The 27,235-nt window shown below is 43.0% G+C and overlaps 1 protein-coding gene across 2 annotated transcripts in view; it reads right to left on the bottom strand.

Annotated features, from left to right (window-relative positions):
- SLC7A14 (solute carrier family 7 member 14) overlaps positions 1 to 27,235 on the bottom strand; it is a 116,043-nt gene that overhangs the window by 29,930 nt on the left and 58,878 nt on the right. Inside the window, exons 2-4 of one of the 2 annotated variants that reach the window (XM_059391560.1) lie at positions 25,683 to 26,139; positions 5,021 to 5,257; positions 3,110 to 3,327 (exon numbers count right to left, since the gene is read on the bottom strand). In XM_059391560.1, the coding sequence (XP_059247543.1) occupies positions 3,110 to 3,327; positions 5,021 to 5,257; positions 25,683 to 25,986 (759 nt within the window). In that variant the 5' untranslated portion in view covers positions 25,987 to 26,139. The remainder of the gene's footprint in view (positions 1 to 3,109; positions 3,328 to 5,020; positions 5,258 to 25,682; positions 26,140 to 27,235) is intronic. The other variant, XM_059391561.1, reaches the window with a different exon arrangement.

The raw sequence follows: 27,235 nt of genomic DNA, 5'->3' as shown, positions 1-27,235 counted from the left end.
GTTTGCTAGGGAGGAAATGTACCGCGGAGGAACCCAAGGCCAGGCGGATAGGAAAGAGGATGAGTCAGCACCATCCTCAAACTGGGCCATCCTTTGTGCTCAGCTGATGCTTTTTGTCACAGCCACTAGAACACATATTTGAATTTCCTACAGGGATAATGAATTTGCAGTGAAAAAGGCAAAATCCCAGCAAACTTTTTTAGTGGCCAGTGACAAACCTACTCAAGACAGTGAGGTTGGGTTGGAATGAGGTTAGTGAGGTCGAAGGTGCAAAAAAGAGACAATTGGTTTCATGTGTCCAAACCCAGGTCGGGGGAGTAGTGGAGTAAATAAGGACTTTGACTCAGCCAGGACTGGGATTGAATTTCAGCTCTATTACGATCTAGATCTATAACCTTAACTTTCCTCAACTTAAGGTATTTTGATGTAAAAGTAGAAATCAGGGCTGTAGTGAAGATTACCTGAAAAGTGTATATGAAAGCATGTGTCACAAAAATAATGGCAAGTTAAGAATGGCATCCTTCCTTTCCTTTCTTTTATGTCTGCCTTCTGATCCTCTTTTCTTGCTACAAAAACTAGTGAAAACCTGGGATACACCCAGGAGCCCCTAAGTCTGCCTTGATTAGTTCCTTCCTTGATGGGGTAGATTCCCGACTATCCCAAAGAGGGATATGGGGCCCTTGAGTGTGAAGAGGAGACCCCCAGAGAGAAAAAGACCCCAGAACAAAGACAGAGGGACAGTTCAAAGACCGGTTCATCTTCTTCAGCATGAACAAAGGGTATTTGGAAAGAAGAGATTAACTGCTTCCAGTCTTTACATGGGGCCTAGACTATAATGTGTGCCATTTGGGTGAGCTCTTAGATTTTTGAAAATTAGACATGAACTGAGTAATTAAAACATGTTTTCAAATTGTTTTGCTATGATGTCTTAGTAAACAATGTACTTTGGTCTGGGCTGGTTTACACTCCCATGTGAAGGTAAGAAAAGAGGCTACATCATGTCCTAATGCTTCTTCTAACTCTAAGACTCTATGGTTTTGTGAAAGTTTAAAGGAAGGGAGAACATAAGATGTTGGATTAGTTATCATATTACATTTTTAAAGAAGAGTCAGAAGCAAGGAACGACCATGTAATAGGAAGCAATTTGGAGTCACATAGACCCAACTAGGAATTTCAGCCCTGGTGCTGACTGGCTAAGTGACCCTGGCTAAATGCGTTCTGCCTCTCTGAGCCGTGGATTCTCTATCTGTTAAGTTGGGCACAGCAGTACCTGCTTTAAAGTTTTGTTAGAACACAATGCTGGGCACCTAATAGATAACTGATAAACTCTAAACTGTAAATAGTGATAATAAGCATCACTATTATTAACCTCACAAGGTGCACCAAGAAACCATTCAGGATGTTATTCGTTTTGGCAAACTTTTGGTACAATTAGTTTTCCCAGGTGATGAATGAGAAAATCCGAAAGCACAGAAGTTAGCTGTTGGCCAAAGTCTTAACAATAAGTCCATGACCTCAAAATTTCTGAAAGATTATGAAAAGATTATGAAAAAAAAAATGGTGAGAACGTTTTTGTGTGCTAGGATAAAAATGCAGTTGAGTTCCGGAAAAACACTTTTTCTTTGCCACTCTTGTAATTTGTTGTTTCTTTTATTTGATAGGAAAGGAACGATATGTATTGGAAGAAATTGTTGACTCGGGGATCAAGAATGGGGTCAACAGCGTCTTTGTCTCTTCTGGTTTTGACCAGTTTCAGGATTTATGCATTTTAAGGAGGAGGGATGAAATTTGTGGTACTGTGGAATTCTTACAGATAAGCAGAAGACTAGAAATCTTGGCTTGAATTGCTCTCTTGCTTATTTCTCTGCATTGAACAGTGTGGCACGGTTCAGAATAAATAGGAGTTATTTTGAGCACTCTCCAGGAGAGATTTCTGGTCCCTGGACATCTTGGAGGGAAACCAGTCTAAGCCAGAGCTTTTTACAAAAGCAAGTCTGGTGGAGTCCCAGACTTGTTCTCTGCCAGGGCTAGTCAGACGTGCCTCCCTTTGGCTGTTTCTTCTCCTGCTAGATGAGGGGTAGCAGCAGGTGATTCTTTAGATCTCTTCCAGCTCAAAATTCTCTGACTTATGTTCTACTATTTTCAAGAAAGGAATAGGTGGTTGAATTTTACCAGTGAATTTAATAAAGTAAGCATTTTTTTGTCATACCAGAAAAAGGATCCAGGCGCAATTTAGAACTCCTTGTCAGTATTAAGATTTTGCCCCCTGACCTTCCCATTTTTCTTTAGTGTAAACCTCACCACCCAGATCAGGGGGTTGAGATCTGAAAATGTCCTTTTGGTCCAGCCCACTCTCTGGCCAACTCTCTGACCACACTAGGTAGACTTCTCTGCCATGAGCCATGCCACTAGAGTGGGATTTATGACCAGCCCTCACTGTGCGCACTCAACTGTACCTAGACCTTAATGGGGCTCTCCACATTGGGTCAAACTTAGGGATTAAATTTAAAAACTATTTTTCCCCTAGTTCTATACCCAGGCAACACTCATCCCTTACCTACCTACCCGCTCTTCTGGCTCCTTTACTGCCTTGCCTATTTCGGGCTATCTGTCTCTCTGAAAATACTCTAGGGGGATTCTCTAGGACCAAGCTGTTCATATACAGGCTTTGGAGTCAGACAGTCCTGGCTTTGGGTTTTGACTCTGCCACTTACATTGTGTGCTTAATAGCGAGCCCACTGCCCTCTCTGAGCATGTTTTTTTCATCAGTAAGACCAGAATACAAATATCTTCCTTCCAAAGTTATTAGGACACTTAAATACTACATACAGAGCACTTCACATAGGATTAGGCATATTTCAGATGGCCAAAACATCAAATCTATTATGGTTATTTGCATAAAATAGGGTCTCAATAAATGTTTTTGAAACAAGTAAAAAAATGATATGGGAACCACTTCAGAGCATTCCCATTAAATTCAGAAAAAAAATGATGAAAAGGATGACATGAAGATTATGGGACAGAGCAGCATTTTTTGAAAATATGTTTCAGCCACAGGGCTGAAGGTAGAATGTGCAGTAGCCTTATGAAGCTTTAGAGATGCACTCACCCCTGACCAGCCATGGGGCAAGAACTGGCCCTCAGCCCAGTACTTCCCATTGATGAAGAAGAGGCCTGCGATCATGATGAACACCCACACTGCCAGGTTCAGCACATTGAGGACGTTGTTGAAGCCCACGGAATTCTTCACCCCCAGTGCAACAATGATGGTGACGATGATTGCAATCACTAGAGCCAGAAGGTCAGGGTACGATTCTTCACCTTTCCCTAGGGGGCAAAGACATGAGTTAATATTGTCCAGAGGGAAAAAAGGGCCATGCAAACTCACAGCACCCCGTCAGGGCACTTGCTCTCAGCTCTGGCAAGGGTGATCACTTTATCATGGAGGGAGGAGAAGCAAGTATGTGCAGACATGCATGTGTGTCCACGTGTGTGTTTGTGTGCAAGTATATATGTGTGTGCATATGTGTCTACATTGTGGCCCACAAGTGTCTATTTGCAAATGGGAAGGTTTTGGTATGTAGGTAAGACGACCTGATATCCCAGACCCAAAATTGGGCTATATGACATGACAATGACAACACTGTCTATGGAACCATGGCATAGAACACCTGAAGTCAGAACTGTCCTGAGACATTCATGCTGTATATATGGGTTTAACATGTTATTTGAAAAGTGGTTTATCTTCACTGTTGTTCACTTTATAGTCCATAAATTTTCCACTCCATTCCAGGAATCTTTTCACTTTTAGAAAGTTTTAAAATGTGTATCTTTGAAAACTGTTGGAACAAGGGTGTTCTTTGCATTTATGTGTATGTGGTTGCAGAGAAAAGAAGCCGTGGACACACCCCCACCTGGTTGGTCTGGTCTGTTGGCCAGTGGACTCCTGCCCTCTATAGAGGGAAAAAGGCATTGCCGCAGCTGTGAGGCTCCTGAATCTCAGTTGCGCTTTTGCTCACGACCAGCTGGGTGTTCTTGGGCAAATGCTTCAGTTCCCCGGACCTCATCTGTTAAGTGAAGGGTGTGCACTGCCTGATTTTGGAGGCCCTTCCAGAGCTAAATACTCCATGAAATCAGCATACTGTGCAGACGTGTGGTCTTCATACTTTTTATCTTCTCATGGTATCTGGATGCTCAACATTTTTATCAGTTTGTTTGAGATAGGGACATCAAAGTCACACGAGTGGCTCACAGCCACCGAAACTGTACTTGGAAGTTCTGGGGGCAAGACCCCCAATCTTCCTCAACTATTGTTTGGCTTCCCATGAATATCAGAGAGGGTAAAGTTAGACATCAGGATGGAAAGTGGGAGCAAGTGATGGATGGAACGCCTGGTCTTTGTTTTGTGAAGTTCTGATGATTTAGTATTTACCCAGTCACACTGCCCCTCCTTAACTTCTGCTAGACTTGAATCCGTTTTGTCCCTTTTAAAAGTATATTTTGTCACTTAAAATTTAACACATGCTTATTTATGAAAATCTTAAAAAATGTGGTGAAACCACTGGAGAAGTTCATTACAATTATTTTTTCTGCATTGGTTTTATTTTTATATAGTTATAAGCATGATGTATATATAATATGTATCCTTTGTCACTTGACATCATATAAAAAATGGATTCCATGTTATTACAACAGTTTTCCTAATCATCCTTTTAATCGCTACACAATATGCTTCCACAATTTACTTAATCATTTCCTCCACTGTAGAATCTTTAATGCTGTTTCTAAATTTTTTAAATTACAAATAAGGCTGCGATAAGTATCTTTTCATATAAAGCTTTTATGGAAATTAGGATGATTTCCTTAGGATAGATTCACAGGAGAACTACTTTGGAAAAAAAAAAAAAAAGACATATTTAAGGCTCTTGGCACATTTTGCCAAATGGAATCCTGAAAGGGGAACCCATTTATTTGTTGGGGTGAGTCTGCTGGTTGGGGTAAGAGGACATGGCAGTCTCACCCAGGCCATTGAGAGTTCCCACGCTGTCCACCATCCAGCGGCTGATGGTGTGGTTTGCTAACGAGTCGAACATGCTGCTCAGAGCGCTGGCGCCAGCCGCAGTGCCAATCAGGTACTCCAGGATCAGGTTCCAGCCAATGAAAAACGCCACAAATTCCCCGACAGTGACGTAGCTGTAGGTATAGGCTGACCCAGTGGTCTTGGGGACGCGGACTCCGAACTCTGCATAGCAGACGCCTGCATGGGACAAGCACACGTGGGTGGTGGACTTCAGGAGAGGAGCTAACCTCTTCACCAAGAGGTTTAACCATCTTGGGTACGAAATACTGGGAGCCTCTGCGATCTTAGAACAAACACCTGAAATTTACATATGTATAGGCATAAAATTCAAGGCCAATTCTAACTTCTTTCAATGTCAGCTCCGAAAAACTTTTAACCTGAATGTCTGGGAAGGCAATCAGAAATAATTCTAATGAACTATTGGTAACTGTTCTTTATTTAGAAAAATTCCTATTTGTTGTATATGTCTCTGTGATGTTCCGTAGATGTCAGAGATGCTGAATGAAGGCCTAGGTCATTATGACCTCTGCACTTCATGGTTACATTATGTTAACATTCTTCTCTTTCATTTTTACATATGACGGAAGGTGCTCCTCATTTGAGAATGAGGAGAATCCCAGGATCCTGGGTTCAAGCTGTCTGTGACAATTTTGTACTGTATGTGGGGGGTGGGGTTGACAAAAAAATGCAAATCTAAGTAAGTGACTAGTTTTTAACAAGGAAATTTAGCAAGTGGAAAAGATAATTTAATGAACATTTATAGGGGGCGCACTATGTGCTTGGCAGGGTTCTAAATGCTGGGAATAAAAAACGCAAGGGAGACGTGAACCTGACCTCAAGGGGAGATATACCAAAAAGTCAGTGTCCATGAGAGGCTGTATAAACTTAATAATACAGAGGCATATGGGAATACAGAAAGCAGAGAGGAGAGACATGTGCATCAGCTGGTTTTGAGGTATAGGGAAAAATTAACTGGGCAAAGAAGGTGGAACATGAAGTGAAGACATGGTGGGTGTGCATTCTGAAGAACTTGGGTGGAGGGGAGTGTGCAGGAGGGGACTGAGGGCAGAGGAGCCTGGAGAGGTAAGTAGAAGCCATGTGTTTTCCAAAGTGGGTCAAGACCCACTTCCACTAGAATCATCTATTCAATCATAATTTTAGGGATGAGGATCAGGAATCTATGTTTTCTCAAGCTCTCCTCTTACTATTGAAAAACACTACCATATTCCCTCTTTCTTTGATGGAATTATAGATCAAATTAGGAAGAGACTGGGATTATGCCAAGCTTCTGGGAGTTGGGAGCATTTCCTACATCATCCTGGGAAGTCTGGGTGTGAGGCCAGCGGGTGGGGTGCCAAGCCAGATGACAAACATAGGACGGCTTGAAGAAAACACACCAGGAATGGGATGTAGGAAGGATTTCAAGGTAAACTTGACCTTTGGTCCCAATTTTCAGGGCCAATACTGAGGTCCTCTCATCACAAATCAGGAAGTAAAATCAGTGCAAGGAAGCTAAAGCAGAGATGTCAGAAGCCAGGACACAAATGAATGATTAAAGTTGATGCAACATCTCTTTTCCTACCCCTTAGAGCTGTCAGCTCTCAGGATGTCTGTGTGGACCAGCACTGGACCAGCGTGGCTGTGCTCTTGTCTCAACTCTGCCTTGACCCTGCTCATTCCTTTATATTCTGTTTCCTTTTTTGTAAAATAAAGGAATTCGATAAGGATGTCCTCTTAAGGGTATTCCAACTCTGACACTCAAGGATTCTACTTGTTTCATTGGATTTTATAGATTTTGCTGCTAAATATATTAGGCATATTTTCCCCTTACATCGTTTACTATATTTTTCTATATATGGAGACATTCTCAGGGCTAGCAAAGCCACCAGTCTCTGCACTGAATAACCTAGGCGATTCTAGGCCCCTCATTTTGAATTCCTATGTCGATCCCCTTGCCCCTTTGTAAAACAGTTCTCCACCTCCTTCCTGGAGGTCTGTCAGTTGTTTCTTTTTGTTGCTGTCACAGGGATTACCTTGAGCAGGCAGACCACCTCCTTTTCTAAATTGCTGTTTTCAACACCTGTTCTTTAAATTGTTAGAATGAGTCTAAAATTAAGAGGAGTTATTCTCTGAAGGAAGGGCTGGAGAATTTTTCTGTGAGGAAAGAGTGTATAAGTGCTGAGTATGAGGACCTGATAGTGTTTTCTTGAATGCTTGAAGGAACTTTTCTGTTTTCATCTCCTAAAGAGAGTTGGGTTTGCAAATATACATTAGGTTGCCCTTTTAGTGTGGCGTGAGGAAAGGATTAGGAGGCAATCCGAATTCTACTCTTTGGTGTAGGATCCACAGCTTTACCCAATAAGTTTGATATCCTATGAGTTTCTTCTCTTCACCCTCTTTACTCCTGATAGTGCACAAGTCTTGTAAATTGAAGTTTCTCAGCCAGTGCTTTCGAAATTGGCATTAAATTTAATTTGGAGAGCCATTATTATGAAGTTTGGGCAATCAGTGTTTCTTTCCTTAATTTGATCTGCCAAATTAGATGTAAAAATACCCAATTCACCATCAGAACCCACTCGCCAAGGATAGTTGGCAAATAGCCAAGTCTTCCTTAGGTCATGTGAAGGAACCCATGCATTGCTGTCCAATGGCAGAGCCAGAGGCCCTGCGCAGGGCACGAGCGTATGAAGTCAGTTACTTAGTTCCCAAGGTCCTGCTTAGATTCTGATAGCTGAAGTTTGGGAAGAATAGTGGGAAAACCAATTGGACACTAACCGGCTAAGACAATTCTGCTCCTAGAGGCCAGTCTTTTGGACATTTTGTAAAGGATTTTATTTTTGCATCTTTCTGATTTATTTGCATGCAAGAATCCAGGATTTTAGTGGGCACTAGAGAGTATCCAGCCTGACACTGAAGCTCAGTGGTGAGGAATGATTTCAACCCCAAATGTCCTGAAAAAAACCAGAAAATATTGTCAATCACTCAACTTTTTAAAAATATCTGGTGTGTCAGAGAGACATATTCAAAGGTATCTTTCTATTTTCAATAAAAAAGAAAAACCAAAGGGAAACCATGGTTTTTATCCTAGATTGTTTAATAACTGAGTATCTAAGGGCAAGTTACTTACCTAACATGGGTAAAGGGAGGGGGCCAGATAGATAAACTTTAGGGTCCCTTCTAGTGCTATCATTCTTTGGTTTCACAGTTAGAATCAACTTTCAGTCATTTGAGTCAGTGGGGGCAGCCCTGGAGAAAAAACAGCAAACCAGTAGTTCTCAGCAAAAGTGATATTGCTGCCTAGGGATGTTTTGGAAATCTGTGGGGGTGCCCATCATTCTCATGATGATTGTGGACACCTGAGGCATTGAGGAGGGAGGAGCCTGTGTGGTTAGACATTCTAACAGAATGTTAGACATTCCCACAGAATGAGGCATTGTCCTGTGTCTTCCATAACTCCTGAGGGTCCCAATGGACCTGTTTATAAAAACAGATTTATAAAGTATAAAAACCTGTGCATAATTTCTGAGCCTGAATCTATCTCCATTTTATATATTAACACATTTTTATAAAAATGATATTATATACATTGAATTTTCCAGGGCTACAACAATTGGGTAAATTGAGGGACATTTGTGATTTGTTTGGAATTTCCCAATTGTTGGCCATTATTTTGGAAAACCATATCATCAAGAGTAACATGACTCATGGTCTCTGGACATCAAACAGCACACTTGTGTGTTGCGTAAATTTACACATTTACACAACAGCAGTTGTATAAATACAGCAGATTTCTGATAAGTGCATTATGTCTCTTAATGTGCTTATGCCTCGGGTTAAGTACAATGAAATGTTATTTTTACTAGAAGTGACTTTTCTTTCATCTAACTTCCATACTCATGGCATATTGATTTTTTAAAAAATTAAGTTTGTAGTTCTGGAAGACAGTGGAGGTTTCCTCAAAAAGTTAGAAATAGAACTACCCTGTGATCCAACACTGCTAGGCATTTACCCAAAGAATACAAGAATACTAATTCAAAGGGATACATGCACCCCAATGTTTATAGCAGCATTATCTACAATAGCCACATTATGGAAACAGTCCCAGTGTCTGTCTTTAGAGAAAAACAAAGACCATATGATTTCAGTCATATGTGGAATTCAAGAAACAAAACAAATGAGCAAAGAGAAAAAGAGAGAGAGGGAGAGAGAGAGAGAGAGAGGCAAACCAAGAAACAGACTCTTACCTGTAGAGAACAAACTGAGGGTTACAGAGGGGAGTTGAGTGGAGGGATGGGTTAAATAGGTGATGGGGATTAAGAAGTGCACCTGTTATGATGAGCACTGGGTGTTTTATGGAAGTCTTATTGTATACCTGATTGTGTTGTATACCTGAAACTAATATTACACTCTATGTTTTTTTAATGAAGATTTTATTTATTTATCTGACACACACACATGCACAGAGCACAAGCAGGAGGAGTGGCAGGCAGAGGGAGAAGGAGAAGCAGACTCCCTGCTGAGCTGAGAACCCCATGTGAGGCTTGATCCCAGGACCTTGGGATCATGACCTGAGCTGAAGGCGGATGCTTAACTGACTGAGCCAACCAGGTGCCCCTATCCTGTATGTTAACAAACTGGAATTTAAATAAAAACTTAAAAAAATAAAATTTAATGTTAATGTCTATTAAAAATTGTGTAGGAAGATAGCATTATCTCTAGTTTGCATTTTAAGGTAGCAAAGGAAGAATTTCAAAGTATTTATTATCTGAAGTCAATTTGGTATACTAGGGTGGGGAATCATTATTCTAAATGAGAGAAAAATTTATAACTATTCCCTATTCAATTTAGTAATGCATTAAAAAATTTCTTCCCCTGGGGTTATCTTCTGAGTCATATTTGCCTTATGCTATTATCAAAGTGATTCTGTATCTCTTGGCTAACCATCAAGTGATTGGAGAGGGAGAGACATATTGATTCCAAAAGTGTAATTGCATACCTGGAGAAAATCAACATGAAGTGCAATGTTGGGGTACAGATGGCCATCATGAGTGACCGCCTGCTGCAGACCATTGGGTGGAAGTTTCCCAATGGAGCTGTTCAGAGATGGCAAGTCCTGATCCCTGACAAATACAGAGGATTCATTTGAGCAGAACAAGAGGGAACAGAGTGATTTCTCATGGCCTGCAACTCAGATACCCTTTTCAAATGATCCGCTCTTTAAGTATATTATGTTTATAATATATATTTTGTCACTTCCCTATTGTTTTATTTCTATACCCAGGACTGTTTTTGGTTAAATTGACAAACTGCCAGCCTAAAGAGAAGTCAAACTTAGGAATTACGCATTGAAAAGAGGCTTGAGATAAGATAGCAAGGGGATTCGGTATTTGAAATATTCTCTATTGATCTCCTCTTGAGTGCCGTAAGTGATGTATAATTCGGAGTTATGAGAAATTTGGTCCTTTTCAGTGTGAATGTCTTTCCAACTCAGAGAGTCTGTGCTTCTGTCCCATACAGGTATAATCAACGCGCCTTACACTAAGTACTCCCAGAGAGCCCACCTATGATGTTGACCTTTCCAAACTGTGCTCAGTATGATGCCTCCAGTAGTCAAAATAATTACTGTTTGTGCCTCCCACCACTCATAGCCTGCTCTGCCTCTCCTTTACTCTCTTAGAACCATCTTCTCCATCCTAGGAAGGTGTAAAAGAGAAAGATCCCCCTGGGAGTAGGTGAAAGACAAGGATTTCTCCATTCAAGAACTCTATTTCCCTTCACATTCCACTAAAGAAAGCCATTAGCTACACCAGTACTTTTTAAAAGTGTGCTTTTAAAGTGTACTTTCACCTGGAGAGATTACATCTAGAGGTTATTCACACATGAATTCCAATTACTCTACTTAAATAGACACTTTCCCACTAACAGGTAGTTTAACTTATTGACTAATTCCCTAACCTATCTATCAACTAACATACCAATTTCCTACAATAACTTCTGACTTCCTAGTTTCTTTTAAGTGACACCCATTGTTGTTTTTAAAAAAGATTTTACATTATTCTATCTTATTTTATTTTTTAAAAGATTATTTATTTATTTATTTGGCAGAGAGTGAAGGAGAGAGAGAGAGAGAGGGGTGTCACAAGTAGGCAGAAAGGCAGGCAGAGAAAGGGAAACAGGCTCCCTGCTGAGCAGAGCCTGATGTGGGGCTCAATCCCAGGACCCTGAGATCATGACCTGAGCCAAAGGCAGAGGCTTTAACCCACTGAGCCACCCAGGTGCCCCTATCCTATTTTAGAGAGAGAAAGCAGGTATGGTAAGGGGCAAAGGGAGAAGGAGAGAGAATCTCAAGTAGACATCACACTGAGTGCAGAGCCTGATGCAGGGCTCAATCATATGACCCTGAGATCATGACCTGAGCCAAAACTAGAGTCAGATGCTTAACCAACAGAGCAATCCAGACACCCCGAAGTGACACATGTGGTTAAGTACCTACGCTGTTAGGCCCCGAAATGAATACCAGAGACAGAGATCTCCTGACCTTAAAGCATCTATATTCCAATCAGGAAAGAGTTTGATAAACAGATGATTCCACATAGCCAGTATTTAATACCATATAGTATTTATGAGGTGCTCTGGGAGCCCGGGGGGGTGAGCAGTTTTTAGATAACACAGTGCTTCATTGCTGGGGAAGTCGGGATGAAGGGTAAGCTTCTGATCACCTATCGAAGGGTCAGTTGGGCTTTTCCAAGCAAAACCAGATGGGTAAGGGTGGTCTCAGGCAGATGGAAGAGGGTAGCTGGAATGGCACATGCGGGCTGCTCTAGAGATTGAGGAGGATGAGTCTGCAGAGGTGAACTGGGTTCAAGTGATTGAGGGAGTGAGACCTTTTTAATAAATTGGGGGAATCTAGCTGAAAAAATCCACCCAGTTCGTCTACTTCTGTAGTTTTAAAGCTTTGTCTTGGTTGTAAAACCCTCTTTGTGCACATAGTGCTTTTTGATAGTCTCATATGAAAATAAGTAAAACCAGTGGCTCTCTTTGAGGAGGGGGTGGGAGGCCTGAGGCTGGTCCGCTCAGGATCCCCCTCATCCCATATTTTCCCGAAGCTCCGACCTTCTTCCGTGGACTCACAGGGTTGCACTGAGCATGTGCGGGGAGGGGGGGATGGGTGTCAACTGTTTATTGGGGTTGTTCTCTTGATGGTTGATGTGCCTGAGCCCCAGACCTGAAGCTGTCCCTTTGAATAATGACAGAGATTAATGGCTAGAATCAAAGCCTACTGATATGCAGTCCTAGGACTTTCCAACTCATTCATCCAGTCAGAACACTTATAAGGTTCGATCTCTACGCATCCATGTTAGCTTTCCGACATTTAGAGGTGAGGAGGAAGAACACAGTTCCTTTGTTGTGGGCCTTATGCTCTAGTGGACAAGACAGACAAGAAAACCAACAATTATAATAAAATAACAGAGGAGATATTCACTGCAGGGGTTGGGGGAAAATGCAGGTGTTGCTTTAAAGAGCTGCAAAGTTGAGTTCTGAAGTAAGGTCTTGGGATAGCCAGAAGGACTTTCCCTTGGGAAAGAGGGTATCTGGAGATGAGTAAAGGGGTGGAGAGGGGTCTCCAAGAAGACAATGTGCCAACACTGCATCTTTATTTAGACGTCTGGGATCTGTAACATTGGTAGTGTTGCTCAGAGGGTCAATCGGGCTGTCTTGGGTGACTGGCCAAAGGTCACAGATAGCAGGTCTGAGCAGTTACTTTGAACACATTATCTATCAGTGTTCTCAGTCATGAAGTCAGTTACTTCTGAATACCAGTTAGCTGCCATCTCCCAGACACAGGATGGAATCAGCCATTGGACTGAACCAGTGCACCCCACCAATTAGGCCCAAACCTGTCTTCACCAAACAGCATTTAACATGATGGTTGTTACTCATTTCCTTCTCATTTTGTTAGTTTTCTTAAAACATCTTTGTTCTGTTTATAAATTCACAGCAGGGCTAAGACACGTTTTCTATACTGCGGTGGTTGGTAGCACTGCTTAAATGCGGATTGGGAGTGGGCTGTAAGGAGAAATCACAGGACCTCAGAGAGAAATAGAGTGTGAATTCTCTTGGAAACATTTGTTTTGTTTGTGACACCGAATTCCAGATGGTAAGCAGTGAAGTATCCCCCGTCACTGCTGTTCCCCTTGAGAAGCAGGTTGCTGGGTTCTCAGAAACCTCTCTTCAGCCCCCTGGCATGTGGGAGCTTGCCATCTTGCACCCGGTTCCTCTTCCCAACACTCTTGATTAGCGGAGAAAATTGTCTATTTTTTTCCCCGGGAGGAATTCATCAGGCTCTCTCTCCCTCTCCCTTCTCTGCTTCTGTCTCATCTACCTTACTTTACTAACCTTGCTCACTCTGTCACCTGCCAGGGAAGCCCAGGCAATTTTAACAAATGTGTCTGGAAGAAAAGCAATTTGTCTGGCAACGCCTCTTTCTTTGCGTCTAAGAAGACACTTGTAATTTTTCTGTCAAAGCAGGCCCTAGGTGGACAGGAAGAGCCTGTATTTAGGGGAAGGGCAGCATCAACAATCATGGTGTGTGTGTGACACTGTTCTTTACAGAACCTGACAGGGCTTCAATTAAGTTGGGTAGGGAACAGAGGGTTTGCAGGGGCCCCAAACCAGAGCACTGATGTATCAACACGTACATGGGAAGGAAGGAAGCTGTTCTCATAGTCAGAGAAGTGACCCCTGAGGCAGGTCAAGGAAGTTTAGTAATTTACTGATTAAATGTGACCAGACTATCTGTTGATTTTCTTCTCTATATCTCCTTCCGTGAAAATATTTTAGAGCTCATTGGAGGTACAATTTCTACAGCATGATGAATTAGAATATTGTATCATTTGGTCATGCTATCTTTAATATCATTAGTGTACACTAGTTTATTTTGTTGCTTTATCAAATGATGATGAAAATAATGCTCATGCTGTTGCTTTCAACTAAATGACCCACAGGGTTAGCTGTTCCTGGAACCCATTTGACCTGGATTGGTCCCTCTTCATTGCTGTGGCGGCAGGTGGGCTGGGGTTGCCCTTTTCTCTGCTCCTAACATTTTTATGTCGGTGACCTTAGGTCAACGTCAGAGGCAGTCTTGGAGGGAAAAAGATGTTACAAAAGAGAAAAGCACCTTTTTTTTTTTTTTTTTTTTTTCATCTACCTGTGCTAGGCACATTGTACATGGTTTTTCATCTCATGCTCTGGTCAGCTGTTCGCAAATGCTGAGGCCACCATCAGCAGCCCGTCTCTGCTTTAGGAGAAGCAGTGAGTGTCATAGAAACCGCCCAGTCTCTGGAGAGAGGTCTGGAGAGTGCTTGTGACAACTAAATGAGATACTGCATGCAGATCCCTTTGCCCGGTGCTTGGCACAGAGCAAGTGTTTACTAAATGACAACTATAATTAGTACTAACTGTGGCCTTGAGTAAGGCATCCAATTCACTGAGTGTTACTTTCCCCATCTGGAAAGCGGCAACGGTGATCCCTGCTAGGGCTTTGTTACGGTCTGTAAAGGAACACATGCACTGTTCTGTCATGCAGTGGACCCTCCTCCAGTGGGAGCCGTGGCGATCATTACAGAAGAGGAAAGGGAACCGCACAGACTTTCTTAGCAGTAGCCTCCTGACTGTTCATGCAGAACCCTCTGCCTTGTGGGTGGGATCAAAGGGGTTGAAACAAGAATTGTTGGCAGACGGTTTTAGAGGCTCAGCCTTGGCAGGGATATCAGAAATCATCTGAAGTCTAGACCAAGCCCTCTGTGTGCCCAATTCACTTCTAAATCAGAACCCGGGAAAGTTCCTTCTTAGGTTCTAAATATTTAATCTGGAAGCATATGTTCTCTTTTCCAGGTCCAGTTAGAGACTGTGAGGGTGGAGAGAAATTTCCCATTGACTTGCTCAGCCTTTCTGCAGGAGGCCTCCAGCCCTTGTTCGAGGATTCTGACAACTGAGCTAGAAAGGCTTTGTGCAGAGAGGACAGAACAGGACTAACGTGCCAGCTGGCGATTCTCAAGCACCCAGATATTTTTCAGCTCACCACACTCCAGGAGTAGGCAGTGCCCCCATGTCTGAAGCTGATGAAAAGGGTGCCAGCAAGGGCAGACATAAGAATTTTCTGTGAAGGGACGAAGCCATTCCTTCCTGCCCTGAGGATTTTGTGGTTGGGGTTAAAGCAGAGTGCCAGGACAGCATGCCCCAGCCCTCGTGTGACTCCTCAACCCATCTGATGCGCAGGGGGGTCCGGGTTCCCCTGGGAGGGGCTGCCTTCCCTGCAGATGTCTGGGAGTGTGAGACACAGCGGATCTCTCATGGGCCTGGATATGTTCCCTGTGGAGGACATTCCTAGAGATCTGAGCCACCCTCCATGAAAGAGGGGTGCCATCTCAGCTTCTTCCCAGACGGGGCTAATATGCAGGAAGGGCAAAGTGAAGATGGGCACTGGTGTACAGAGCGGACGCTGGGCATGTGCAAATCTCCTGAGCCGCCGCGCACTGAGTCGGCTTCGTACCAGACCCCCCTAGGGCGAGGGCCGATGCTTGGTGTCACTCCTCTTTTATCTCATGGTGGTCATGCCTCACTCATTTCAAGCACCTTTTTCAGTGCACAGAGTTGAGGCTGCTTAAATATCTCTTCCTCCGAAGGTGTACTTCGTCGTGGGGGCCTGTTTAACTTCCTTACAGCTCTTAACCACAATTTGTAGCTATATGTATTCATTTACTTGTTTTCTGAGTCATCGCCTCCTTGCATGTTTTGAAGCACAATCGTCTTGAACTGTGCTGTCCTGGTAGAGATGAGAATTCCTCTTGGGAAAATACCTTAGGATCCAAAAAATGCTCTTTGTACAAAGTTCATCTGGCAAAAGTGTGGATAGGAGGCAGGCCTGCTGGGTCTTTTGCTAGGCATGCACGGAGGGGCGTCAGAATCTGAAACACGGATGCTCATTTGCATTAAGAACACATGGAGCCTTGTTAGGTTGGAGAGCCGGCAAATAGTGTGGGAGTGGTGATAAGAACATGAGCAAAAGGTACTGAGCATTTGTCACGCACACTGGCTATCCTAAGCACATTTCATATGCACTCTTCACGAGATGCTTCTGATGCAAAGCTGTTATTATTTCCAGTTACAGTTGACAAATCCAAGACCTAGACAGGCTATTGGGACTTCCCGATCTTTCCCACCTCACAGCACACACCCAGAGAATGGTCACCTTGGGATGGCTCTGATGAAGAGGTCAGTATGCACAGGATGAGGCAGCGGTGAAGCCTAGGGCCTCTGCCACCTTCCAGCTGTGCCGAGGGCCGAGTGAGGGATCAGTATCATGGCACAGCTATAACTTTTGGCAAACTCGTTTGGGAGGGTCTAGGTTAAGTACATTTCCCAAGTCACACAAGTAGTAAATGGCAGAGCAAGGCTTGAAGTGCGCTGGATCCATTCTGGAGGCTGACCCCAACTGGCACCTTGGTGCTACCTGGGATTGGAAAGTGCGTGTGTGTGTGTGTGTGTGTGTGTGTGTGTGTGTGTGTTGAGACACTGGATGTGTCTATACAAATCTTTCTCCTCCCTGGGTTCTTTTTTTACTCTCCTATAGGCAATTGAATCTGAACTGTTCATTTTGTGGAGAAGGAAAGTGAATTCAAGAGGTGAGGGACTTGCCTAAATGTCCTGAGCTGCCAAAGAACAGAGCTGGAATGGGGGCTCGGGTGTCCTGACTTCTGTTTCAGGCCCTGTGGTCCCCATTAGTGCTCAAGATGATTTCACGTGTGCCTGTATGGTTTCTTTGTACGGATGTCGCAGGGTTCTTTCCTGCGTTCTGCAGCACATCCGCCCTGATGCTGAGCCCTAAGCAGGGGGTCAGTCTCTCCCACAACACACTAGCTGCTCTTGACATGCGCTGTCCACTCTCCCAGGTGCCGTAGAAGATGTGAAAGGAGCCCAGGTTCCCCTTGGTTTGTTGGAGAAAAGCTCATTTCAGAATCATCAATTTAAGAGACTTGTAAAGTTTCATTAAAGTGAGCTCACCTTCTCTGAACTGGTAATTGACATCCTTCCTACAGGGCTGTCAATCCAGCTCTGTGTAGAAGGCTTACAGGAACTTAACAACACCCTTCTCACTGCTGACAGGTGGCAGGAAAACACTGAGCTTAGAATGCACTTTCATGACCTGGGTTATAAAAGTTATGATCTAGAAAACCGCTCAACTCATCAATAGAATAAGGTGGGCTACAAGATCTTTTGAAACCCCAGTGAGAGGGAAGGGCTTCTTGATATGCCTGATTCCCTTTGGTGAGCTCTTAAATTTGGGGGCACAGGTCTGCATGAGGCAGCTTGGGGGTTACAGCCTCTGGAGCCAGCAGAATCAAAGTTAGATTCAACCTTGGCCACTGACTACCTTAAGGAACTGGGCAAGTCACCTTACCTCTCTGAGGGTTACTCAGTTTTGTCATCTGCAAAATAAATATACAATGTCAGTTTTCAGGATTTGGTGGAAGAGTTACACTGCTGTGTGCAGCTAGTGCCAGACATGTCAGAAGTCCCAGGGGTTTAGCTGTTATGATTAATAAAATGTGGACACTAATAGTCACCCAGTAGGGAGACTGAAAGCATTAAGTGCATGGTGCCTGGAGCACAGTATTGGATTAATAATAATAAAAACAATACCAGTAATAATGACTTACATTTACCAAGTGCTTATTAAATTATACCTTAGAGACTTTATAAATGTTGAGGGTAGTTGCTATCATTATCAATATTACGACATAGAGCTATGAGTTTGGACAGTATTTTGGAGAGCTATTTTTCTAGAGGCTTGAACACTGGCACGCATCTGTTTGTCTTTGCACTTCCTCTCTACCCTTTCAGTGTTCCTGCCTCTCCCACAGCCAGTGTGGTTCAGAGCAGAGCTCCGATATGTTTGGGTGAACAATGAGACGCAAGCTTGTGGAATGAATGTGTGATCCTTGATCCCTGAGAATGACTAGCCATGCAAAAGGGCCAACTGTCCTGTGTTCATCGCTCTAGTCACTTTGAGGAGGGGAGAATGGTCTGTTCTGCAAAAAACAAAACAAGGGAACTTAGCAAATTATCTAAATAGACTTAGAATCTTTAGAAATCTTCTTTGGTCATGAGAATCCAATGTGAGATGAATACTGCAATGGGCAGATTCTACTTAGGCTTTGTGAAGACCCAGCTAGGGAGGAAGCTGGGGAGCTCTGCCTGTGGGAAAGGCATCTGCCTGATGGAGCACTGCTCCCCTCACCACCTCCCCAGAGATTCGGTTCCCATGGTCTCACCTGATGATGGATTAGAAGATGCCAAATAGCAAATGAAGAAGGCAGGAAGCACAGATTAGAAATTCTAGTGACAAACCATAAACTAAGAATGCCAAGAAAAATGCTACTCAGCCTGATGGCCTGAATTGCCTTTTAGATGCTTGGGTTCAAGGATCCCAGAGGCAGCTTGCTGAAACGGAAGAGCATGAGCTTTGGAAACCTGCATTCTGAGGTGAGAGTTCTTGACCCTGCCACTATCAGCCTGCCCCTCAGGAAGTTACTTGAACCGCTGACTGTCTGCCTCCTCAGTTGAGGAAAGAAATAAAATCACTCTTCCCTCCACTGTGTTGGTGAGGATGGGAAGGAGCTGTTATGTGGGAGCTCCCCTGTGGTGTTTTGGACACGTAGATTTGTTTATTGTGGCGTTCTGTGGTGTCCCCTTTCCTGCTTCTACTTTCACTTTCTGTCACCAGAGCTGTGTTGTAAGTCTGTTATTCTAATGACATTATTTCAAAAATACTTTCATTGGTTCTGTCTTCTCAGCTAGAGAGAGCATTTATCCCTCTGCCACACCCTCCCTCGTCCACCCATGCCCACACCCTCTCCATCCTAAGCTTCCTTCCACTCTTGCTCGTGATCTCTCGCCTGTTCTGTACAATACGTGCATAACCAATGTCTCCACCTCTACTCTCTCCCCACGGTGTTACTACAGCATGGTTCTGGCTGTGTCACTGAACTTCTCCACTGACAGAATGATCTCTTGGTCTATCCTGAGGGGCAGGCCTTCCTGCTTGGCCCCCAAGTCTCTCCTCCAAGAACCCACTTTGTTTAATGAATGATCCTGATGGGCCATTTTAGTTAGGGGACAATAGTCTGTGGAGAATGGCAGGGATGAAATTGTAGAGAGATAGAGACAGAGACTCCATGGGAACAGAGACTCAGAGTTGGCACAACTAGGAAAAAGTAAGTTTCACAACTCCCTATTGAGATATTGAAGGGGACTCTAGATTTTCCAATTCTACATTACAGGGAATCAGGGACAATTCTACTTAAACATTTTAGGACAACTTGATCTCAGCAGGCTGGAGGGCTTAAAAGTTGGGCATCCACTCTAGATGTGGGAGTGACAGACAGTTCCTTTCTTTCCCCTCAGCAGAGCTCCTCTAATACTGGAGTTGACAATATATGCAGTCAGAAGACTACACTTCCTACCCTCCCCTGCTGTGGCCAAGTGTTCCAGTTTCAGCCAATGTAAGTTACAGAGAAGGACTTATGAAAAAGTTTCTTAAAAAGAACACAGAAATATGGGAAAAGACCTGCCTCAACCTGTTCTCCTTCCTGTCTTCTGGAACTCGGATACACTGACTGGAGCTCCAGCAGCCTTCTGGGATCTTGAAGTCACCTTAAGGAGGGAAGCCGAGCATCCTTTATGGTAGAACACAAAGATGGAAGGGTCTGAGTCCCCATGACTGCAGAGCCACAATAGCAGCCTCCTTCCAGATTCTTTCTACACAGGAAAGAAGTGATATTGTTTCTCATTTTTGCTTTTCTGTTGTATGTGATTGATCTGACCCTAATCTGCTAATACAGTGGCAGATGAGCAAAGTGATTTTGTGGGCTCTGGAATCAGTCTGCTTTCACTCCATTCCTTGCTCTGTCACCTCTTAATCAGGTGCCTTAAGCAACTTACCAAACTTTTTACGAGCCTCCATTTTCTCATGTGTAATGTGAGGACAATGACACCACTTATCACATAGAGTTGATATGAGGGTTAAATAAGTCCTAATGTGTTGAACACTTAGGACTCTCAGTACATAGTAAGTGCTCAGTAAATGTTAGTTGCTGCTGTTGTTATTACTATTAATGCTACTACAGTTGTCATACTTACCCATCAGATTGGGTGTTCATCTTCATCCATAAGCAATGGGTCCTTTAGAGTAGAAAAAATTTATTTGTTTTTGGGAGTGCCTCAGAACTGGTAGGTGGTGGGCACACAATACAGTTTTACTGAACCACATCGTCTTAGATTTTTGTCAACTATTTCTTATGAGTAATGATGAAACTCACTGGTTTTGTGGATCAGACTGGGGACTGATGCCCTGTAAGCACACTGTCACTTCATCCCTCCTAAAACAATCTGAGATTCAGGACTAAAGGGTTATTGTAGGATGTGCATGAGCTTAGGAGTCATTCAGAACTACATTCTATTTAAGGTTCAAATTTGATAATCTTAAAAGAGAACTGGAAATAAGCTTCAGAAAAAGAATCAAAGCAGGCAACCTTACTCAAGTTGTAGGAGGCTCGTAGGGCTTTGAGTGGCCAGATGTCACCGGCATGGTGGCTTTGCTCTGTGTTTCATCCTGAGTCAACAGAATTAGAGAACCTCTGGAAGCCATCCCGCTTTCGTCCCTCGGTCTCTCAATATGGTTGTAGGTGGGAACCAGGAAGAAAAACAATTTCCCCTATCTCGTTTATTTAATCTGGTGTATTCAAAGAGTTTTTAATGTTTGGTATGAGCATGGGGTCTGGTTGTGACCTGCTGAACTATTAAAGAGTAGATAAGACCTTATGGACCGAGGGTAAATGTTGCACCACAAGCTGCTTCCTCTGATAAGTTTCCCTCCACCTGCAATAGGGCTGTGGGCAGTAATGATGTTGATTAGTAGGAGGAGCTTGGGAGGTTCCTGTAACTTTGGCTCTTGTCAAATTATAGAGGAAGTGGCTCTCTGTCTTAGATTTGTTTCATGGTATAAGCTAGTTCGCAGGACGCAGGAGATGATGCCATAGGACCAAGAAAATCTCTTAAGAATCTGCTAGCCAAATAATTTATATTCTAACATATGCTTTCTCTTTTTGTAGGTCATAGCTGAAGCAGGAGTTAAGTTTTGGTGCCAATGACAGAGTAGTTCTTAACCCTGGCTGCACATTGAAATCCTCTGAGGCTCTTAAAAAGAGACCATTCCCCGGGTTTCACCCCAGGGCTAGAATCTGGGGTAGGGCCTGGGCATTAGCATTTTAAAAAGGAAATATACAGGAATTAATAGAAAACTAAAAGATTAGTCAGAAAGCGGGAGAAAATATTTACAAAATCACATATGTAATAAAGGAATTGTATCCAGAATATATAAGGAAATCTTAAAAGTTAATAATAAGAAAATGAAGAACCCAGTTAAAGAATGGGCAAAAGATTTGAACACTTCACCAAAAAAGATGGATGGCAAATAAACACATAAAAAGTTATTCAAAATATTAGCAACTAGGGAAATGCAAATGAAAACCACATTGAAATATCATTATACACCTTTTAAAATGCAAACAAACAAAGCAGCAAGAAAAAGCAACACCTGACAATTCTGAGTGTTAGCAAGGAGCAGAACAACTAGAATTCTCAGGTAGAGCTGGTGGGAATGAAAAATAATACAGTCACTTTGGAAAAGAGTTTAGCAGTTTATTATAAAGTTAAACCTACACTTACCACACAATCTGATAATTCCACTCCTAGGTATTGCTCAAGAGAACTGACAACTTGTGTTCACATAAAAACCTGTATATAAATACTTGTAATGGTTTTATTTATAATGATCTCAGACTGGAACCAACTCAGTTCAACTAGTAAGTGGATAAATGTACTGTAGTATATCCATGCAGAGGGATCCTACTAAAAAATATAATGAAATAACCCAATGATATATACAATATGAATGAACGTTAGATGCATCATACTAAGTGAAAGAAATAAAATTAAAAGAGTATATACTGAATAATTCTATGTGTATAACATTCTGGAAAAGGCAAAAGTATAGGGACAGAAAACAGGTTAATGGTTGCCAGGGGTGGGGGTGGAAGAGAGGAGAATTGCAAAGAGATAACAAGAAGGAATTATTTGGGGATGATGGAACTCGTCTATATCTTGATTATGGTGGCAGTTATGTAATTGTGTCGGTCAAGCTCATAAAGTTGTATGTTTAAAAGGATACATTTTATTGTATGTAATTATATCAGTAAAGCTGACTTCTCTCCCTCAAACGATTCTTTAGGAAAAAAAAAATTCCCCAAGTGATTTAAATTCATAGCCAACATCGAAAGATGTTGTTGGTATAACAAATTTGAATCTAGGTTCTGGTATTTAAATTTAAGTTTTCTTATATGTGAAACTGAAGATAATAAAACCCACCTTGAAGAGATATTATGAATTTTTTTAATTTAAAGATTTATTTATTTTAGAAAGAGAGAGAGCGGACCTGTGGGAGGGGCAGAGGGAGAGGGAGAAAGACTCAAGCAGACTCCTTACTGAGTGTGAAGACTAATGTGATTCAGGGCTTGATCCCGTGAACCTGAGATCATGACCTGAGCCAAAATCAAGAGTTTGATGCTCAACCCACCACCCAGGTGTGGTGCAGAGATGTTATGAGTATTAAATGTGATAGTGTACAACAAGCTCCAAATACAGGATTTGACACACAATAATAACAACTGCTTATGTAGCACTATGTGCCAGGCATTGCCACAACACTCCCAGGCATCTCTAATCTTTACCGCAACTCTGTGAAGGAGATATCATTATGACCATTTTCAAGGTGGAGAAACTGAGGCTTAGAGAAATTATGGAACTTGCTCAAGGTCTCACAGCCAGCCAGTGGCCCAGCCCGTATCCAAGTATAATCTCTTTTTCTTTTTTTTTAAGATTTTATTTATTTGACCGACAGAGATCACAAGTAGGCAGAGAGGCAGGCAGAGAGAGAGGGAGAAGCTGGCTCCCCACTGAGCAGAGAGCCTGATGCAGGGCTCGATCCCAGGACCCTGAGATCATGACCTGAGCGGAAGGCACAGGCTTTAACCCACTGAGCCACCCAGGCGCCCCCCAAGTCTAAGCTTAACTTTGCTGACTACTATACCACTTCTGAAATCTCAATTTCAACATCCTGCTTTTTGGCTTCATGTCTACTGTTCTAGTGCACTTTCTCAGTATTTTCAATGGTGTCCTCATGGTTGGGCCAGGTTTTGGTAAGGCCAGAAGGAGAAAGGAGCATGTATTTAAAAGTCTGAAGGTAGAGGGGAGTTTGAATATTGTGATATGGAGAAGTGATGGGAAGTTTGGTCAGGGGAGATGAAATATAGCGATGATGATACAGGAGTGGAAAGAAGATAGCAGAGGGGGACTTCCCTCAGTTTAGTGACAAGGGATTACGGAATGAGAGGCCTGGTTGGAGGCACGTGTTATAAATATGCACAAATTTTTCACAAATTATTTTGGCCCGGGTTCTGCCTGGGAGCTATTGGAGAATTCTGGCTGGCCTCAGTTAGTGTAGAGAAATGTATGGATACAGCCACATGTTGAAAGGCAGGGGGGGGTCCTTGATTTGGAAAGAGGTAGGGTTTTGTTTTGGTGTCTGGTGCGGTGGTGAAGGCAGCAGCTACTGGGCAGTTCCAAGACCTTCAGTAGAGCTGGGCCAGTGGTGTGCTGGCAAATTCTCAACCATGGATTCTCTGAAACCAGGCAACACACCAGATTCTGTTGGGAGCACTTGCCAATTTTTGTGGTGTAAATACTCCTACTATAGTCAATTTCAGGGTAACAATGGAAAATTGGGGAGAGGTGTGCACAGTTATGGCTCTTGGCAGCTGGCACAAGCTGGTCCCAGCACAGCACTGGCTGGGTCAGTCTTTTGTCCTCCATGTAGGACAAATTCTGAGCTATGTAGTGCCACAAGCATCTCGGCAGGGGCCAGCCTTCCGGAATGCAACTGAGCCTTGTTCTTGTTTCTAAATATAATGTAACACTACAAAGGATAAAATGTGGGTGACTTATTTGTAGGACTCATTGTGGAATGGGAGATAGGGTCATAACAGAAGGGACCTAGAGGAGAGTGAGCAATCTGCATTAACTGGCCAGGACTCAGCTGTCTGGCCTATGCCTTTGGTGGGACCCCTGGTTATATGTCTGCTTTTTGTCCTACTATCATTAATTTGTTCTATATGCTAATACTTCTAGATCTATAAATTTATAGTAAGAATCTGGCACTTTCCTCCAAATAGTTTCTTTGCCAATAAGCTTGAAAACGATTGCCATTGGGTTAATAGCTTTTGAAGTATCCTCAGAATTCATCCATGTGAATAATTTATTTTCATCTATAAGAAACATAGGTTCTGAAGGAACCTCAACTATTAGGCTATTCATGCGTCTTAGAGATGACTTCAGGAAAACGGATACTTGTACAACCAATAGGGAAGTAAGCCTTGACAAGAGATAAATAAAATCAGTTTGGAATTACTTCCCTCATTAAGTTAAAATGATATAAACTTTCTGGTTGTGTGTTCCTGGGCTGTGCATCCCCTATGGATGAAGGCTAGTCTAGACAGACAATATTCATGTAGAACTTCCCTTGTGATGGTGTGCTTTTGTATACAGGAATCCTGATATATTTTCTTGCTGCTGAGGAAACGGACGAGGCCATGATGTTCCCTGCCTAGGAGCTGACCTACACGATCTGCCACCAAAACCCCAGCGAAATGCTTTTGCATTTACAACTCTCAAGAAGCAGGATGTGTTCTTTGTCCTTCTTTTTCAAATTATTATCTATTGACCTATTCCTGGGAAGATACTGTAGATCACAGATCAAGAAAAAAGGAGGGAAGAGGAAAAGGAAAATAGAGGAGCCTTTTCACAAATTATCAATATATAAGTCCCGGTGCCTTATGTAAAAAATGAGTTTTATGATTCTTTCCCAAGGAGAGAGGCAGCTATGGCTGAACTACCCCTGTAGAAAACAATCTGTTGAAGTGATTGTGGCAGATGGTGCTTTGTGATTCTCACGATGGCTTTATATTTCCTAGCTTGGTTTCCTCCTGCTTGGGGGTCACCATGCCAGTTTTTGGCTCATCAAATCCCAATCATATCAGATTTAGGACTTGTCATTTTGCTACCCTGCCTAGCCTTTATGTATTATTTATAATCCAGCTATATCCACCTCTCCACAAAGGGATTGACCTATCTTCCATTGAAAGAGAGAGTTATGATAAAAACGGAGCCATTAAGACATTACAGGGAATGAGAAGTTAGGAGGTGGTCAGACACCAGAATAATTATCTGTAACAAAAAACCGAAGAAAAAAGAAGCTACTACAGTTGAATCTTGAGCTCTCTGGCAGTGAAGGCAAGAAAGGAGCCTGATGACCCCTTTGCTGACACTTCATACTTCTCAGCACTGAATATTCTAGAGGAGTGGGATGAGAAGTAACAGACTGGCCAGTGCACTTTCCACAGGCCTTCCACTGTACTGAGACACTTACCTGATAATATGGATGCAACGGCTGCAATGATGAAGGACACAATGACACCGGGTCCTGCCATTTCCTTAGCCACCAGACCAGACACCACGTACATCCCCGTGCCCACGCAACTGCCAACGCCAAGTGAGATGAGGTCCATGGTGGTGAGCACCTGAGCTAGCTTGGTGCCATGGGCTGTGGTGGCCCCAGTTCCCTCCAGCATGGACTCCACTGGTTTGGTGCGCAAGATCCTGGAGTGCATGGCATACCAGGCGGCTCCCCACTGCACCCGCCGGGGGTCCAGGGAGGCAAGGAAGCCACTCATCCTGCGTGATAGGGTTTCGGTGAAGGTCAACTGACGAAAGAGGGTCTGTGGGAACCTTAGTGGGTGCTTCTGGAACTCATCTAGTGAGTAGGGATCTCCTTTTTAGGAAAGGTCCAGAGGAACCCAAAGCAGCCTTCTCCTGGGCATGAATGTCTGCAGGAAAAACACAGGAAAGAAGAAGATGAGACTAAGCAGGGACAAACGATCACTTGGAGACATGGTTGGAGGTCGATATACTGAACCGTTTAAATAGGTCTGTCTTGTGTACTCACAGTGCGGGAGGGTTGTATTCTCCTGTGTGTTACCTCAGGTCCTAAATAACAGTCTGTCATTTGCACTCTGTCCCTGAGTCATTCTGAAGAAGATGGTCTGAGTCAGGGCTCTGCCACTTACTGCTGAGGGACCTTGGGGAAGTCACCCTCCTTCCCTGTGCTTCAGTTTCAACTGTATAATGGGGTTAAGAAAACCTTCCACCTAGTGTTGATGTGAAGATTAGATTAGTATCTAAAAAGAGCCTAAGACAAGGCCTGGCACATGGAAAATGCTCACCTGGCCTGGCTCTGCCAAGACTTACCTTGCTGCTTCTCCTTGGTAGACCTGGTCTATGATTTTTGGACATATTCTTTGGGGGAAGAAACATCCTCATTTTTAAAATACAAAGATGTAAAATTAGATTTGTGACTTCTAAGGGGGACAATCCCACCCCATAGTGTTGTTTTGGAACTTTGCTCTCAAATAAAATAAAAAGTGTCTTGAGCCTTTTTTTTGCTCTCAAAGATTGAAGAAGAGGACGTGTTCTTGGCTTTGGTGGGTGAGCCCCAGAGATGCTAACTGGGTGGGAAGGTGTCATCCAGTTTTCCATGATCTCGCAGACATTCTTGTAGGTAAAAATTCTGCTCATGATAATTTGAACCCAAATGCTAATAGTTTTATGTATAAACACATGGGGTTTTCAGGGATGGTTTTAATATACATTGACTTTTCCAGGAATCCAACTATAGAGTAAATGGAAGGATGATTGTAAATTCTTTGGTTTGGAATCAAAAAGGAATTCTTCACTGCTTCAGGAACTCAAGGCCCCCTCTCAACACCACACATGGATCTCCCATGCAGCACACCTGTGACTGCCTGCCTGCCCTTTGGAAGCAGCACACGGACAGTGACTCTGTATACAGTGAAAGCATCTGACAGCTCCCTGGGTGCCCGCCTGAGTCTTTCCATACTCAAGTATGTTCTATACAGGTAGATT

This window comes from Mustela nigripes, chromosome 2 (genome assembly GCF_022355385.1).
Source record: "Mustela nigripes isolate SB6536 chromosome 2, MUSNIG.SB6536, whole genome shotgun sequence".
NCBI lineage: Eukaryota > Metazoa > Chordata > Mammalia > Carnivora > Mustelidae > Mustela > Mustela nigripes.
This window is presented reverse-complemented; position numbering and strand designations above follow the sequence as displayed.